Source organism: Lissotriton vulgaris, chromosome 8, assembly GCF_964263255.1.
Source record: "Lissotriton vulgaris chromosome 8, aLisVul1.2, whole genome shotgun sequence".
Lineage (NCBI taxonomy): Eukaryota > Metazoa > Chordata > Amphibia > Caudata > Salamandridae > Lissotriton > Lissotriton vulgaris.
Window position 1 is genome coordinate 1,062,478,741 of NC_141696.1, and position 15,880 is coordinate 1,062,494,620.

General features: G+C 40.7%; 1 protein-coding gene across 1 annotated transcript in view; it reads left to right on the top strand.

Moving 5' to 3' along the window:
- Positions 1-15,880, top strand: part of DIAPH3 (diaphanous related formin 3) — a 2,291,797-nt gene that overhangs the window by 287,368 nt on the left and 1,988,549 nt on the right. Inside the window, exon 3 of the mRNA XM_086934906.1 lies at positions 14,075-14,257. Within this exon, the coding sequence (XP_086791032.1) occupies positions 14,075-14,257 (183 nt within the window). The remainder of the gene's footprint in view (positions 1-14,074; positions 14,258-15,880) is intronic.

Sequence of the window (15,880 nt, forward strand, 5' to 3'; positions counted from 1 at the left end):
CTGAAACCAGGAATTATGCACGGCCTCATTCCGCCAATGGCCAGCCAGAAGAGTTCCCAATTTTTGATGCTGTTTGTATACCTGCTGGGTGGATGCTCTCCAACACTGGGTGGTCTTGTCAAGCGCCAACTGGCGTAGCGAGGCCAGGTAAACTTTTTCTTTGGATCCCTTAAGGGGACCCAAGCGAGCGAGCTCATCGCCTTTGAGCATTTCTGCCCTGCGGAGGTATGATTTGCCCCTAATCGTGGCTTTGCTTGCCGCCCAAAGCTACCCAGAGGAGGTCACTGAACAGGAGTTGATCTCCAAATACAGTTTGAGTTACATCCAAATGAGTTCCCAAACAGCTCATCAATGAGACACTAGGCATTGAGCCGCCCCATCGGGCGCCTATATCTTGCCACGGTCCTGAGACTATCATTGGGTTGGGGTCAGAAATGCCTCTGGTGAGTATATTTGCTGCCATTGCGTGAAATATGTTGGTGGCTGGGAGAAGGAAGTAGACCCTTGAGAAAGCTGTGGTGGTGGGGGGTGGCGGTGTGTTTCCTCCCTGTCAGAGGCATGCCAGGTTCTTCATTCTGATGTCATTTGTGTCTCTCTCCTGCATGTCTGAAATGTCTCTGTCCTCCTCCATTATGTTGCTTGCCAAAGGGTAGATGTGCTGTATTATGATGCGTTTGGCGCAGTCGTCAAACTCCTTATTACTGATGTAAATAGTGAGCCAGGCATGTGCACAATGAACCAGTAAATCTCACTGCAAAGGTTCAAACCATATAGTGGTCAGATATTTCCCTTTTCTCACAATGTTGGAAAACCCATTTGTGGTGAGGACCTCCTGGTAATGTGCCCCACATTACTAAGAGGTCCTCACCACAAATCCATGTTGAAGGAGGCCAGAAGAATTTGCATGATGTATCCAGTTGAGGCATCTACATGAAAGCAGACATAAGCAGTAGAACACTGGTTTGCTGATTCTGTGGGGTGGAATGGAGATGTATGTATGACTGTACACATCTTTGTTACGGGCAACGATTAGAGAAACACCATTTCTTGGTGGCACCTCAGCCAACTCTTAAGGTAAGAACCCTTGCCCATGCAGAACATCGTTTAGAGAACACAAACACAATGCACAGCAGAATGTAGTTGTGTTTATGGGTTGTTTAAGGTTGGCGAGCGAAGAAATTGCAGTTACCTTTCTCTCTTACCTAGCCGTTGCTTCATTCGCATCGAACAGTGATGTAATGCAGCGGTTCTTAACATTGTGACTTCTGTGGCACCCCAGTGAATCAATACTGGAATCCGAGGAGTCATTACTGGAAGCGATGTATCCCGGCCTAGGCAACTTCTATGATTTGAACCTCAACGCAACACACAAATATAGGAACACGTATACATCAAACAAATTCACAGTTGATGAAATGTTTATTTTTGTCATCACAGAACAGTGCTTCAGTTGAGGTTACCAGTCGGTACTAGATTCTGTTTGCAGTACTTGCACTGCTTCCACAAATCGAGCTAAGAATACCAACTTAATTTTTAGCCTACGATTTGAAAGTCCTTCACATGTAAAGAACGTCTTTACAATTTTGATTTTTTATTATTTATTTACATTTGTTGATTAATTTGCTAATAATCAACTATACAATGCCGGCCCCTTTAGTAGGCGTCTCGGACATGATGCTGTCACAAATTAAAGAAATCCAACTCATTTACATAGTCGGTGCTTATCCGGTCTATCTACACCCAGCGCTCATCAACCATAGGAAATTATGTATATACTGTATCTTGTGGATAGGGTCATAAGATGTGGTGCAGATTATGGGAGACCCTTTTGGCCCAAGATAATGTAAGTTTATTGCATGGGGATACCCAGTGCTTTCATTTTTCTTAGTTTCCATTTCAATGTAAATGAAAGAGCACACTTTAGGGCTCAGTGGACAAAGCACCGAGTCCCATTGCTGAGCTGAGATAAAAATAATTCTTTAGTTTGTACTTTTGTTTAATTAATGTTGGATTACTGTCACTGCTGATCATCAGAGTGATTACTCACGCCGAGATAATGCTCAGTAGGGTGCTCATCTAACCATCCTCGAAGATGAGTGGGAGTAATTTACAAAACCCGGCACAACCAAGATGCAGTAAAGGCGGAGTGATTAAGAACATGCCTTATCACCTCCGAGTGACATTTCATTAGGATTCCTGCCGCTTTATGAGGAGCGCAACAGACACTTTTGACAGCTGCAATCCAGTGAAAATTCATTATCACATATTCGCTTCTTCGTCTTTGCAGTTTTATCCGTTTCTCTTGTACTGTGGACAGAGGTAAATAAGTTACCTTGACATGTATTTCCGTGTGAAAATGTAAGACGCAGATTACTTTGTTGTGTGGGCCCTGACGTCCTTTTTAAGTTTGCTTGAGGCAGTTATATAAATTCCAAAAGTATCCGGTGTGGCGGGTATGTATTTTTGTTTTCGGTTATGTATTTTAGAGGGATTAAAAAAGGGAGACTTACTCGTCCAACAGCTCGTTACTTCTCACTTTTCACGGTGGACACCTTATTTTCAAAGTATCACGTTTTTGATTATCATTGCTTACTGCGTGCTTTTGTAGTGTGCGAAGCAATCAACACCTTGCTGTTCAGGTCATGTAAACTGTGTAACATAAATACATTGTGTTTACAGCCAGAGTCCGTTTTAACTAGCTATTATTTTGCTTGATGGACAACAGCTTCTTAGATCAGGAAAACCAGTTATATCACCATGGCTCAAAATGATGAATTTGTATAATATTGCTCACGGAAAATCATGGATTTGTGTAATATTGCTCACGACATGGCTTGCTTTGGGGAAGTTGTATCCCCACAGAAAAGCCCAGATGTTCAGGATAGCTCATGCTCGTAAATATACTTTAGTTTGGGGTAGTAAAATATAGCGGGTAGAAGGGTCTGATTGGGTTCACAAGTTGGCCCGGGCACTGCCAAAAAAAAGTGGCCCACTTTCTCGGAACGTGCACTTTAGTAAAACACCATTTGGCTATTCTCGGAGGTCTCATTTGTAGAGAAATGTTTAGTAAATTCAGCATTTTAATGCTTCTAGAGCTAGTAACATTGGTAAAGACAAGAAAAATTGCAGTTCTGAAAACTGAAGACTTACTTGCTGTCTTAATGCCCTGCACAATGTTGTTAAAAACTCTTTCCGAACCAGCTATGTCCTTGATTCTGATCATCACATAAATCAGAAATCTAGTACAAAGTTAAGAGGAAAGGGTAAGACTGAAATCTCTGGGCATAGAACATGTAATAGAAAAAGTAAGACTAAGAGTAGCTCTGAACCTCTACCTTGGAGAATAGAACTTCTAATGGCAAACAGTAAAGAAATACATTTTGCATATCGGCCATAAAAATATTTAGCAAAGGACTCAAAAGAAATTAAATTTAGCTCCCTCACACATTTTGCACTTTTCTCTGAGCGGAAGTACCTTTTGCCTCTTTGTCCCACCTCCCCTCTTTCTTTATGTGCACTTATCTAGTTAGACCGTGATCCCCAGTTCTGCTGGGTAGTACCAACTGGGGGCTGGGGGAAAAGAGGAGGTAAACAGAGCGGTAAAGAGACAGTGTATTGCGATAGAGGAAGAACTAGAAATTGGGTAGTTACAGGTGTAATGGGGAGAGACAGAATGTAAATATGGAAAGATCGGATAGCCACAAGAAAAGGTACGTAGCTAAAGGAAGAGGGAGGTAGTAAATGAGTGTAAGAGATCTAGGTAATACTTTATGGTCATAGAAAAACGCATGCGAACATGTAAAGTGAACCTTCTTCACTTTTCCATACAGAATATGTATCAAATGCCACACAGAATTCAGAAGAAGCAATAAACAACCTCTGTTCTGAGAATCATGGTTCAATTGACCTCCAGACAACTAGTGATATTGATTTAAGTATTTCATCAGAGTAACAATCCCTCACAATTCTTCACATGCCCTCCATGTGTAAGACACATGCTGTAGTATCAAATGTGAAGAACGTTCTGTGGCCCACAATTGCCAACAGCTGCTCAAACTTATAAAAAGCTCTATGGACTTTCATTTATTTTCATGTGCAGATTTTTTATTTACTTTTTTATTTCACCAGTTCACCTCTTAGCCTTCTCACTTCAGAGGAGGTTGGAACCTGGAGTCCACTAAAATTATCATCCTTCCCATGTGGATGAAATGCCACTGGTACAAAACACTATTGCTTTCCTAGTACATATCCCTTCATGATATCAATACAGATAGCACTGCAGCCCAGAATGGTGCTCTCACCTGGATGGCATCTCTGCACCCCTGCAATACTTGGAGTGTATTGTAGCTCCCAGAAGCATCCTTTGTAGATGCTGATTTTGCAGGACGGTACAGCAGTGTCTCCGGTCTTGATGTGCACATCTTTGATGTCGCTGGTATAGGTCTGTATGAGCAGACATCAGCGCCGCACAGTACAAAAGCAAATATGTGCAACTAATGCACAAAAAAAGAAGATTACTAATCTACTATTAATCCATAATTTTGGGTTCCAGAGTAGTTTGCTACTCATAAAAAAGCACTTCAACTTTTCGTCAGGGGTAGTAAGTGCTAAAGAAATTCAATTACACTATGTTAATTAGCAGTAGCGCCTGGCACGGATTGGGAGTCGCAAGGTGCAGCCAAGCTCTCTTCCATTGGTCTGAGTGCCATGGATCGGCGCTCATCCAAGGAATGGGGGCCTGGGCATATTCTCCACACCGGCTGTAATGCAGTCTGCATGGAGAACATGCAAAGTGCGCATGACTGTTTTGGACGGCCCCACGGGGCTGGCCAAACAGTCATTGCACACTTGGAGTGGGCAAACTACTCTTCCCCTACTCTGAGAGCCGAGCAGCCCTGCCCACCCCGCAAAGCTGGGCAGCAACATGAGCAAATATAATCATAACCTTGAGTTATCATTATATTGGTTCTTTCTTTCACTGATTTGCAGCAATGGGGCGACGCTCCTACGTTTTAGCAAAGGAGCTGCCACTATTAAACATGCGTTTCTGTGGGATGAAAGGCAGCCTTCCCTCATATTTATATTTTCAAATTATTACAACTTCTTGGCTAGTATCTGAAAGGCAACGTGGTTTTTATTAAGTTTATTTGATGCCACATAGAAACATAATCCACATAATTCTAATCTGCATAATTACACTCCACACCACACAGTTCCACGCAACACATTATCATTCCACACAAATCAGTAACACACACCACATAATTCAACTCAACAACATTGTTACAACACACCACATACATCTAATCCACACCACACAATACCAATCATGCCAAACACAGTTCAACAACACACCACATAATTAAACTGCACAACATACCACTACACAAAACACAATATCATTTAACATAATTACACTCCTTGACACACAATCCCACTCTACATAATTCTAGTACACGCAAAAGCACATAATTACTATTTACATAATTCCACTGCACACATACCACACCATGCCACAATGTTGTACACCACACGATTCCACAACTAACAATTATAATCCAAACCTCATACTTCCACTCTACACACCTCCACTCCACCACACAACACATGTGTAAAACACATTGTCATGTACAGCGTTATTAGCTCTAACTCTTGCAAATGTGAGACCTATTGGCATTGCCAATGCTTGTTAATTATTCTAACTTTTGACGGTTTTATATAGTCTCAAGGCTATTTGAGCGCCATTCATGAGCACCTATTCCAGTGCCCTTGGCGACCCTTGCCCCATGACCCTGTTTTCCAGGCAGGTCGCTCCCCATGCCTCGCAGCTCCACCGGACTGCGCCCTTGCTCCTGTGACCAGCCGCTGCTCTCAACCGTTTGGAAAAGTTGGCTCCTTTTGCTTTAGAACTTTTATTCCTTGGGAACAAATGTCTCGATAATGCTTTCTTGATCGTGAGGGTATGCATTTATTCGGATGAGTATCCTGTGAGTGGCACTGGGTCAACTCTGACGAGACTCTGATGTTATGTAAAAACAATTACATAGTGCAGCATACATAGCCGAGGGTGTCTTGGCGCTGAAAAAAACTAAGCAGAGTAAATGGGAGACAGCTCGAAAAAGAAAGTTAACAGTTGAAAAGCCAAGTTTTAAGAAGTTGTCTGAAAACCTGTAGCCATGATGTGGATCTAATGTGGAGGCAGCAGATTCCAATGTCTAGTGGCTCCAGCAAGGAAACTGCTACCACCCCATTTGATTTTCATGAATCTAAAGGATGCAAGTTGGATGGGATCCCTAGCTACTTAAATTCACGCCCTAAAGTTAGTTGAAGTAAATTGACGTTGTGCAAAATGAAGTCAGTACAGAAGGCGAACACATGTAAAGGAAAGATTTGAAGGGAATTTACATACCAATGCAAACTGCATTAGATGGAAACACAAGACCTTTTTAAGGTGAAAATATGGCAGGTTAACTCAACAGCAGAACACACTTTAAGGCTAGGCCTTGCACAGAGCTCTTCACGGTGTTGAATCAAGTTTCGATTTTCAATGGGCTCTGCATGCTAGAACATTTAGCTAAATGTTAAAACATTAATAAAAAAATCTATAGACGCAATAAAAAAAAGTGATGTCTGGAAACTTACTGGAATCCTTATTCATTTAAGTGTGGGCTCAGTTAACACTCCGTACACATGGTCCGCACAAAGACTCACGCATACAAACATTTTAAAAAGTGATTTCACTGCGGGACAAACTCCTGGAAATTGAAAATAAATAATATGTTGCAGCGTTTTGCCTTTGCCCGACCCACCTGCCTACGCCAAAGGTCACACGTAGCAGGGATTGGCACCTTCTTGATGGGTTGGACGCAGAGTCAGGACAAAGACCAGGCCATGAGGCCAGTCTCGGTTGCATACTGCCTGGGCAGCAATGCTGTGGTCCCAGTGATAGGGAGACCTACTTCAGCATCGGATTGGTAACGCGGGCACTCACTCAATGCCCGAAGAGCCGGTATCCTTGTTCCAGCTGTGTGCTGCTTTTTTGAGCAGCTTGGGGGCCGATTTGGGCAGTTTCTGCATTGTTCGATGCCGCCTGCGGCCCAGTGGGTGCCTGAGTGGCCTTTCTGGCGGTAGATGGGCGTTCATTACTTCCCTTTTATCAATGGCAGAGGTGGCACTCCCTTTCTCTCGCTGGGCGACCCATTAAAAAAAAAAAAAAAAAAAAAAAAAAAATATATATATATATATATATATATATATATATATATATATATATATATATATATATATATATATCTATATATCTATATATCTATATATCTATATATCTATATATATATATATATATATATATATATATATATATATATATATATATATATATATCTATATATCTATATATCCTACTGGCGGTCGCCAGTAGGTAGTTATAGTTAGGATTTTTTTCAATGTTAAATCTCAAAATTCTATTTGGAATAACTTTGGCGCCGGTTGATGAATCTGCCTCAAAATGGCCTCGCGGCGTTCCGGTCCTTCCCTGAAAGTTTGGGGGGGGGGGGGGGGGGGTATTCGTCAAGCGGGGGCCGAGATAAAAGGGGGTCCCAAAACGCGTTTTCCCCATGTTAATTTCCATAGGGCGGTCGATTTCACTTTTAGCCCGAACGGCTGAATGGATTTTCACCAAACTTGGCAAAATTGTAGGGACTGGTAGCCCGATGTGCCTTTGCTATGTCTCAAGATATGTGCTCCAGTGGATTTTGAGTAATTAAGGTTCAAAAAAATATATATATCTATAGCCGCGCTCTGGTACGTGCACCGGTACGCGCACCGGGCACGCCACGCGAGGTGCGCACGGAAAGCTGATTGGCTCTCGGGTGTCTGTAAACATTCGAAACAGTCTGGAGCGGCCGCCATCTTGTGTCTCGGTAGGATCGAGACACGAGAGGTGGCCAAAACAAAGAGGGAAATGACCATAAGGGGGCAGGGTAGACCCCCCTTGACCCCCTAGGTTTGATGTGGGGGCTATAAAAGGGCCCCGCGGGGCATTTAAAATATTTTTTTTTTTCGTTTTGCGCTGGGGAAGCGCCCGGTACGCGCACCGGGGAGCGGCCCGGGGGGCGTACTATGAGGGAAAAAGATGAGTTTTTAAAAAATGAAGCCTTTATTTAGAAATTGGAGGTAGTTCTAAAAAGAACTTTTTTTTTCTTCTTTTTGTTGTTTTATATTTTTTTGTGTTTTTTGAACATTTTGTACTTTTTTTGGCTTTTCAAAACAGTTTTATATTTTTTTTGTATTTTTTTAGGGGGAGAAACAAAAAAGGGAATTGAAACTGGCTCAACTGGAGCAAAAAAACAAAAAACCCAAAAAATTACTTCTTTTTGGGGCACTTGTGATTATCACCTGCAAGGACGATGAGCTTTACGCTTTTTTCACCATAGGCGATAAGCTTGCCACATGCAGAACAAGTGATTTTAAAATCAGCAAATCTTGGCTGAATACAAGGTATCATCTCTGATGTTTCTGGTCCCGATGAAGTGGGTTGGTTTCTTTGGGAGGTGGTCCTTGACGACTGGGGGAGGTTACTGGCCAGTTCCCTGAGCTCTGCACGAGAGTAGTTGTTTGGGTGCTTTCGGGTCATATGACGAATCATGGTATAGTTACCTAATGAATATTTTTTGTTTGGGTTGCCCCGTGAGAGTTCTTCATTGCAGATTAGGCAAGTTACCTTGGCCGCATTCACTTTTTTCTTGCCCTCTGGGATTGAAAAAAACTCCCATACAATGTGTGGCTTGGGTTTGTATGGGGTATTTTCTTCAGGCAGCCATCTTCTCCTCCCCACCTCCTCTTCCTCTTCCTCCTCCTCCTCTTCTTGACCACCAATATAATCTGGAGCTGGTCCTGTTGGTGGTGGTGGTGGTGGTGGTGGGGCAGATGCACCAGCTGCTGCTGCTACTGAAGCCATTATTAAGATCAAAAAGGTACAGAGATGTACAAACCGGTCTTCCTCAGTCAAAGGACAAAGTCAGAATAAGGAAAAAAGGTGGGGTCTTTCATCATTTGGAAAAAAAACTGTCCTGAACCAATGAGAAGTGTTATTTTCAGGTCACAAGACCAGGGGCTTCATCATTATGAAACTAAAACTGTTATGAACCAATGAAGTGTTATTTTCAGGTCACATGACCCGACGCGCTTACGCTACGTGCCCCCGGGCGCGCCCGGGGGCACTCCGGGTCGCGTAGCGTAAGCACGTCGGATGTTTACGTTGCGCGATCGCATTCGCTCGAGTACTTCCGGGTGCGCTTACGCCGTGCGTATCACGCGGACGCGGCTACGCGATACGTCACGATCATGTTTTCGTTCGCGATATTGGCGCTTACGGGACGCTCCCAGGAGCGCGCCCGGGGGCGCTTTATAAAAGTACGCTTTTCGGGGCGCTCCCCAGGAAGCGCACCGGGAGCGCTCCAAAGCAAAAAATAAAAAAAAAAAATTGGGAAAAATTGTAGGGACTGGTAGCCCTATTCTTAAGTGGTTTTTACGAAAATTAACTATATATATATATGCCAAAATGTAGCCCAATGTAGCCCAAAGATGGCCACCAGAGACCAAAAAATCCAAATGTAGCCCAAATATCAGCTAGATGTAGCCCAACTGTAGCCCAATGACAGAATGTACCAGAGTGTTCTAAAGAACAACTAGAGTGCTAACAGTCTTACTTATGACAAAAGTATGGCACACCTGAAGTCATCTTGATTGGAATAAAGTGGTAAAACTTAATACATTTAATTTGAAGAGGAACAAAATGAGGGGTTTCATTTTGCCATAGAAATGTATATCTAAGGTAACAATTTAAAAAAAATCATAGGTTAGAAACTCGATATAGAAAGGAATTAGCATTTAAAAAACCTATGAAATTCACTGAAAAAACCATAGGTTTCACACTAGTTATAGTTAGGAATTAGCATTTAAAAAACCTATGAAATTCACTGAAAAAACCATAGGTTTCACACCAGTTATAGTTAGGAATTAGCATTTAAAAAACCTATTAAATTCACTAAAAAAACCATAGGTTTCACATCAGTTATAGTTAGCTGGAAATTTTACTGACATAAAACCAATGAAATTCCACGTTATAGTTAGTTGGACTCACTATAACTTGCGCGCCTGCAATGCACTGCTGATGACGTCACATATTACATCACTCATGACATGGTCAGTGACATCACTCATGACATCACTGATGACACCATCCTTGTGACAGACTGATAGACCTCCTCTCAGTGTAATGTAACCATTGAAACACATATTCAAACAATAGAAACTAACATTTTCAAAAAAAATGGAGATACCCATACCAGTTACAATAACCAATTCAGTAATTCCACCATCTATATACACATCCACTCATACACCAACAGTTCTATATAGTCACTCATACATATTCTCACTCATCATATATAGTGATACACATATACATCCTGTTACACACCGACAGTCTTACAAAAGTTACTCACACACATACTCACACATGCAAATAAACTATTGAACATCCATTTATTTGCATATACAGCTATACATACATTAGCACATTACTTCTAAGGAAACTTACACATACTTACTCTCTTAAACAATCACTTATAGAAACACATACTTATTTAAACAGGAATTCTTTCAATCTCTCACTCTCACATATACTGACTTATATACATCAATGCTCATATATACAAGATTAAAACATATGTAGTTACTCATAAAGACACTAGTGAGACAGGCATTTACTCACTAACACACACATATACACACTCATCCACCCATACAGTCCTGCACATATGCTGTCTTCAAAACACATACAAACAGTGAGTCAGTCACCAACCCATGCAGCCACTTGTACACAAAGTGAAACACTGATACATATATTTAAATATTTAAAAATTACTCGTTAATATATGTATTCATTAAGATACACTTAATAAGGCAGTTAACCAATCAATTCTTTTAAAAAAAAAACATCCATTTACACACTTATTTAACCATTTATTCTTCCATCGTCCTTTACAAATACAAATATAAAACATATTTATTTTTCATAAAGACACACATTCACTGGATGGTGTCATCAGTGATGTCATGAGTGATGTCACTGACCATGTCATGAGTGATGTAATATGTGACGTCATCAGCAGTGCATTGCAGGCGCGCAAGTTATAGTGAGTCCAACTAACTATAACGTGGAATTTCATTGGTTTTATGTCAGTAAAATTTCCAGCTAACTATAACTGATGTGAAACCTATGGTTTTTTTAGTGAATTTAATAGGTTTTGTAAATGCTAATTCCTAACTATAACTGTTGTGAAACCTATGGTTTTTTCAGTGAATATATATATATATATTCTATCCGGTCTCCTGCACAAGACATGTAGATGCGAAGGAATCACGAGCCACTCCAGCCAGGTAGGGTTCAAGGTATTTTTAATGGGCAAAGAAAAAGACGCGTTTCGAGCACACAGGCTCTTGGTCACATGACCATAGCAGACATATTGTTGCTTTAAGTAACATAGGTTTAAAGAAAATGAAAGAGAGACTCAATGTTTCTTTCACATTGAATTCAATCATGTGCTTTGACGAGTTACATTACATCATGTAAGGACATGTAAATAGGTAATTTACAAAAAGCACATTTTTATACATTTTTGTATTTATGCAATATATTGTGCAAAGTGATTTATTTTGGTACAAAATTGCGGGTGTAGTACCCAATTCATTTTATAGCTCCAGTTTGTATAGATTGGAGAGGAAAGGCGGGAGAATCATACTTGTGTTTATCAGATTGGATTATTAAGGACTGTGAGTGAAAATGGCCTAATGAGGTTTGTGACACCAGATCTGGTAGATGATATCGTGTCGGTCGAGCTTAAAGTGACTGGAGTTACAGAAAATACAGGGTGTAGTACCCATGGTGAGAGTGATAGAAGAGTATGGTTGTCATTACTTAGAGTGGTGATTATGTCAGAGGTTTTCCTATGTTCTAATGGTGATTACTCTTTTCCAACAATCTAAACTCAATAATTGTTATACTGAGTAACAATGGTGTACATAATATTCACTATTCATTCATGCAATACCGTGCTCTTATTAATTATCACTATCAGAGAGTGAACGTTGTCGTGCTCATATCGATATCACATATCCGTGAGGTATTTTGGTTTCAGAGGTGTGTCCTTGGCCTGTATATTAAAGATAAGATAAAGACAAAATTATGTCAGTCATACCAATATTCATACATAATTATTCATACAGTCCATTACTAGATTCCTGATTCATTATTCCTATTCTCCTGCCTTATACACAATAATTTGCTCAACAAAACATATATCAAAGACAAAACTTAAAAAAATTTTTTTGTATTTAAAAAAACCGTATGGTCAAGAGAATCAGAGTCTTTAAAGGTCGACAGAGGAAGTTCACAGAGGAGAAATTTTACAGATGAACATACAGCTCTTCATCAACGTTCATCCCTATTGGAGCGATACTGCCTGCCTGGAGAATAAATCTTGATTCTGCTCTATGTAGTGCTGTTACTCTATCACCACCTCTCACGTGTTTTGGTATAGAGTCAAGGACGAAAAATTTGGCCTTAGTCCAGTCCCCATCATGATGGCTATGGAATATGTATATATATGTATATATACACATACATATTGTGCAGGGGCCTGAGCAAAAGTGGCTCCACATGTTTTCAGGTGTTTCACCAGTGTAAACTAATCTGTGCATTTTTTTAAACATCCCCCCCCCGTGTGCCCGGGCCGATTTTTAATCCTAATCCAACCCTGGCTTACTCACTGGCTAACCCCGGTTGTAATACAGTTCCAACCTGTGCTGGTCTGTCCCAGGGTAATATTGTGCACCATGGCAGTCCACGTCTCCATCACTTCATCCTGTTGTCAAAATCAAACTACTTTAAAGCTAGTACCTCCTCGAGCCCGGAAGCCTGCGACTTCACATGCACACTGCAAAGAAAGGTACTGTGCTTAGATTTGATTTTAGAGGCATCATTCGCCATCTTTCTATGTAATATTATGGCTGCACTCATACATTTTATGCGAAGTAAAGCTCCATGCGTGAAAATGTTGTAAAACTGTGTTTGATAACTTAATAATTTTTCGCTGATCGAATTTTAAAAGTATTTCAAGAGACATTTACTTTATTCATTCTATAATAATCTCCAGGGGCAGGTTTGCAAATCGGAGGTTCCCTTTAGAGTTAATAAGTATTTTTCTGGCTTGTTTTACTTGTCGTGAATGCATTTGCGCGTCTTCTATGAATCTTGATGTCAACATTTTTTATTATTTGATGTATATTTGCCCTTTCAGTATGATATGTCTGAGTAAATTAGGCATCCAAGTTTAACGAGAAAAAGCACGGAATTCAATAGTAAAAAGATGTTTTGATGGGAAACCTTGCAAAAGTGCAATAGAACAGTGATCGCCACAGGAAGAAGAAAGCTAGAAATGTTCTCAGTTGAAGCTCTTCGTGGGACTCATGCTTTGACCTGGGACATCTATAGGAAGCACGTTTGCCTTTGCAAATATGCTTTTATGCTCTTTAACCATGGTTTCAAAATAGTCTGAAAAGCCATCGGGACCCCCCATTAAAGAACCCCAAAAATAATTTTTGCACTTCACTTAATGCGCTCCAGGACATTGGAGAATTGCAAATCTAATATACCAGCAAAAACGGAATTCAATAGTCATTGGCTTTGATCAAATCATAAAGTTCTGTTAAGCTTGATAAAAATAGAAAACCCGGAAACTGGTCGGACTGTAAGGCTGTGACAGAAAATGTACTGACTGTGCCTGATGGTATGTGAATAAAAGAACGAATTCTTTATTATTTATCTTCAGTTTCAATGTTTAAACATGTGCACGTAATTAATGCCACTTCGAGCTAGCAGGGGTATTGGTGCATTTCTCTATTCTTAAACTTTAAAACTTTAGGTCCTAAATTGCACACATATGTTAGACTTTGTAGAGGACTTGAACTGCCCTTCTGTGATCTGTTTACTCTCCCTCTGACTCCACAGTTGGACCGGTTTGCAAGCATTCGGATGCCAGGAACCAAGAAAGATAGGCCGCACCTGCCGCTTGTGAAAAGTGCACATTACACTGGTAGCAGTGAATGGCCTTCGGTGTCACAAGAGATGGATGATGTGCCCACCAAACAGTTATCCGAGAAAGAAGTTCTAGCACTTTTCGAAAAGATGATGGTAAGTGTTTTCCAGTTGCTTAATTTAATAATGAAAATAATATACTCGAGGAATATGCAAGAGTTAAGTCAATACATTGTATTGTATTCTGATGTGGAATTTATATAGCGCATTGTCCCCAAGACGAGGTTGCTAAGCACCTTGATTAACATTGATGTCCTATGTGCCTTTATGGAGTGAATGGTTAATTTGGTTTAGATAGTTTAGCCTACATGGGTGGTGTTTGGTGTGGTTCACCAGGATCAGAAACTTGCCCCAGTCATGATGCAGTGAACTGATATCTTACCTGAGACTGCTAGCTCCTACCATTCACAATTTTAATCCGCTTTGGGCAGGCAGGAGAGGGCAGTTATCATGCAGGTTATGTAAAGATCATCTTGAGTCTTGGCTACACCTACTGTGCTGTTGCCCACACCTCGCCAAACCCTTGGAAAAAGATCATCCAAGTATTTATCTTCAGTAGACGAGATGCACATCCTGATGTACTTTTCCATCAAACCCAATGACCTTTATAATCTCCTATGGAGAGTTCAAATTGCAATTTTGCACTATTTTAAGAGATGCTAACGGTGTGCTGGAACTTCCTCCAAAAACTTTATTTTAATGAGTGTATGTTACAATATTTTAGGAGGTTTTTAACGATCGATTAGCAATCCTTATTTATGGGTAACAGTGTTATCCCGGTTGCCCACATGTAATGATTTTAATTAATCTAACATGAATGAACAAATGAAATGAAATCACTAGCTTCGTAGTGAACAGAAAAGTGGGGGAATAGAGGCAGTCATGCATGTGGGTAAACCTTATTTTTTAGGAAGTGATCCTGGGCATAAAAATGCCATGTTTTAAGACTACAACATTGGTGGCGATGTGGATTGAATTCCAAAGCTTCACAGTCTGGACTGAGATGGAGCTTCTTTGGTTGTAAGACTTTTTGAAGGGAAGGATGGTCAAGAGTGGGGCCAGCATACTGTAAAGTGATCTAATCAGGCTGTAGATATGGTACTGGTTTTGCGTTGGAGTGGTCTAGTGCCATTTAAATAAAGGATAACTGTCGGCAATCAAAGAGAATTTGTGAAACCACAAAGCATAAATCCTCAGGATGTGTTGTGCTATATAGTCATGTGAGACTGAACAGTTTGAGAGAGTGACGAAGGAACATTCAAACAGTCTCTCCCTGCAGGGTGTGTCTTCCCACTGCGACACCTTATTGTTAAAAAAATAATAATAATAAATAAATAAACTTCGCCACACACTCGCTCATTTATCCAGGAAAGGAATCTCCTCTACATTTTTCCACATCAATTTTTGAGATGTATACCACCCACCTTCTGCCCTAAGCCTTTCAGAATTAAGACCTGGGCTGTAAGCTTTGTTTTCCAGGAGACCACCCAACTGCCCTTGCTATGCTGACTCAGAAGCATGGCAGTGGCGTAACGAAAGTTGAGGGGGCCCCCCTGCAAAGTACATGGAGGGGCCCCCCCTCTGAAGTCAGTGAGATGCTCTCAGTCCAGGGTACTGTTCTCAGGAGGCCCCCTGGAGCTCGGGTCCCCTCGTAACACATATATATATATATATATATATACATATATATATATATATATGTTCCAAAAGTGCTCCATT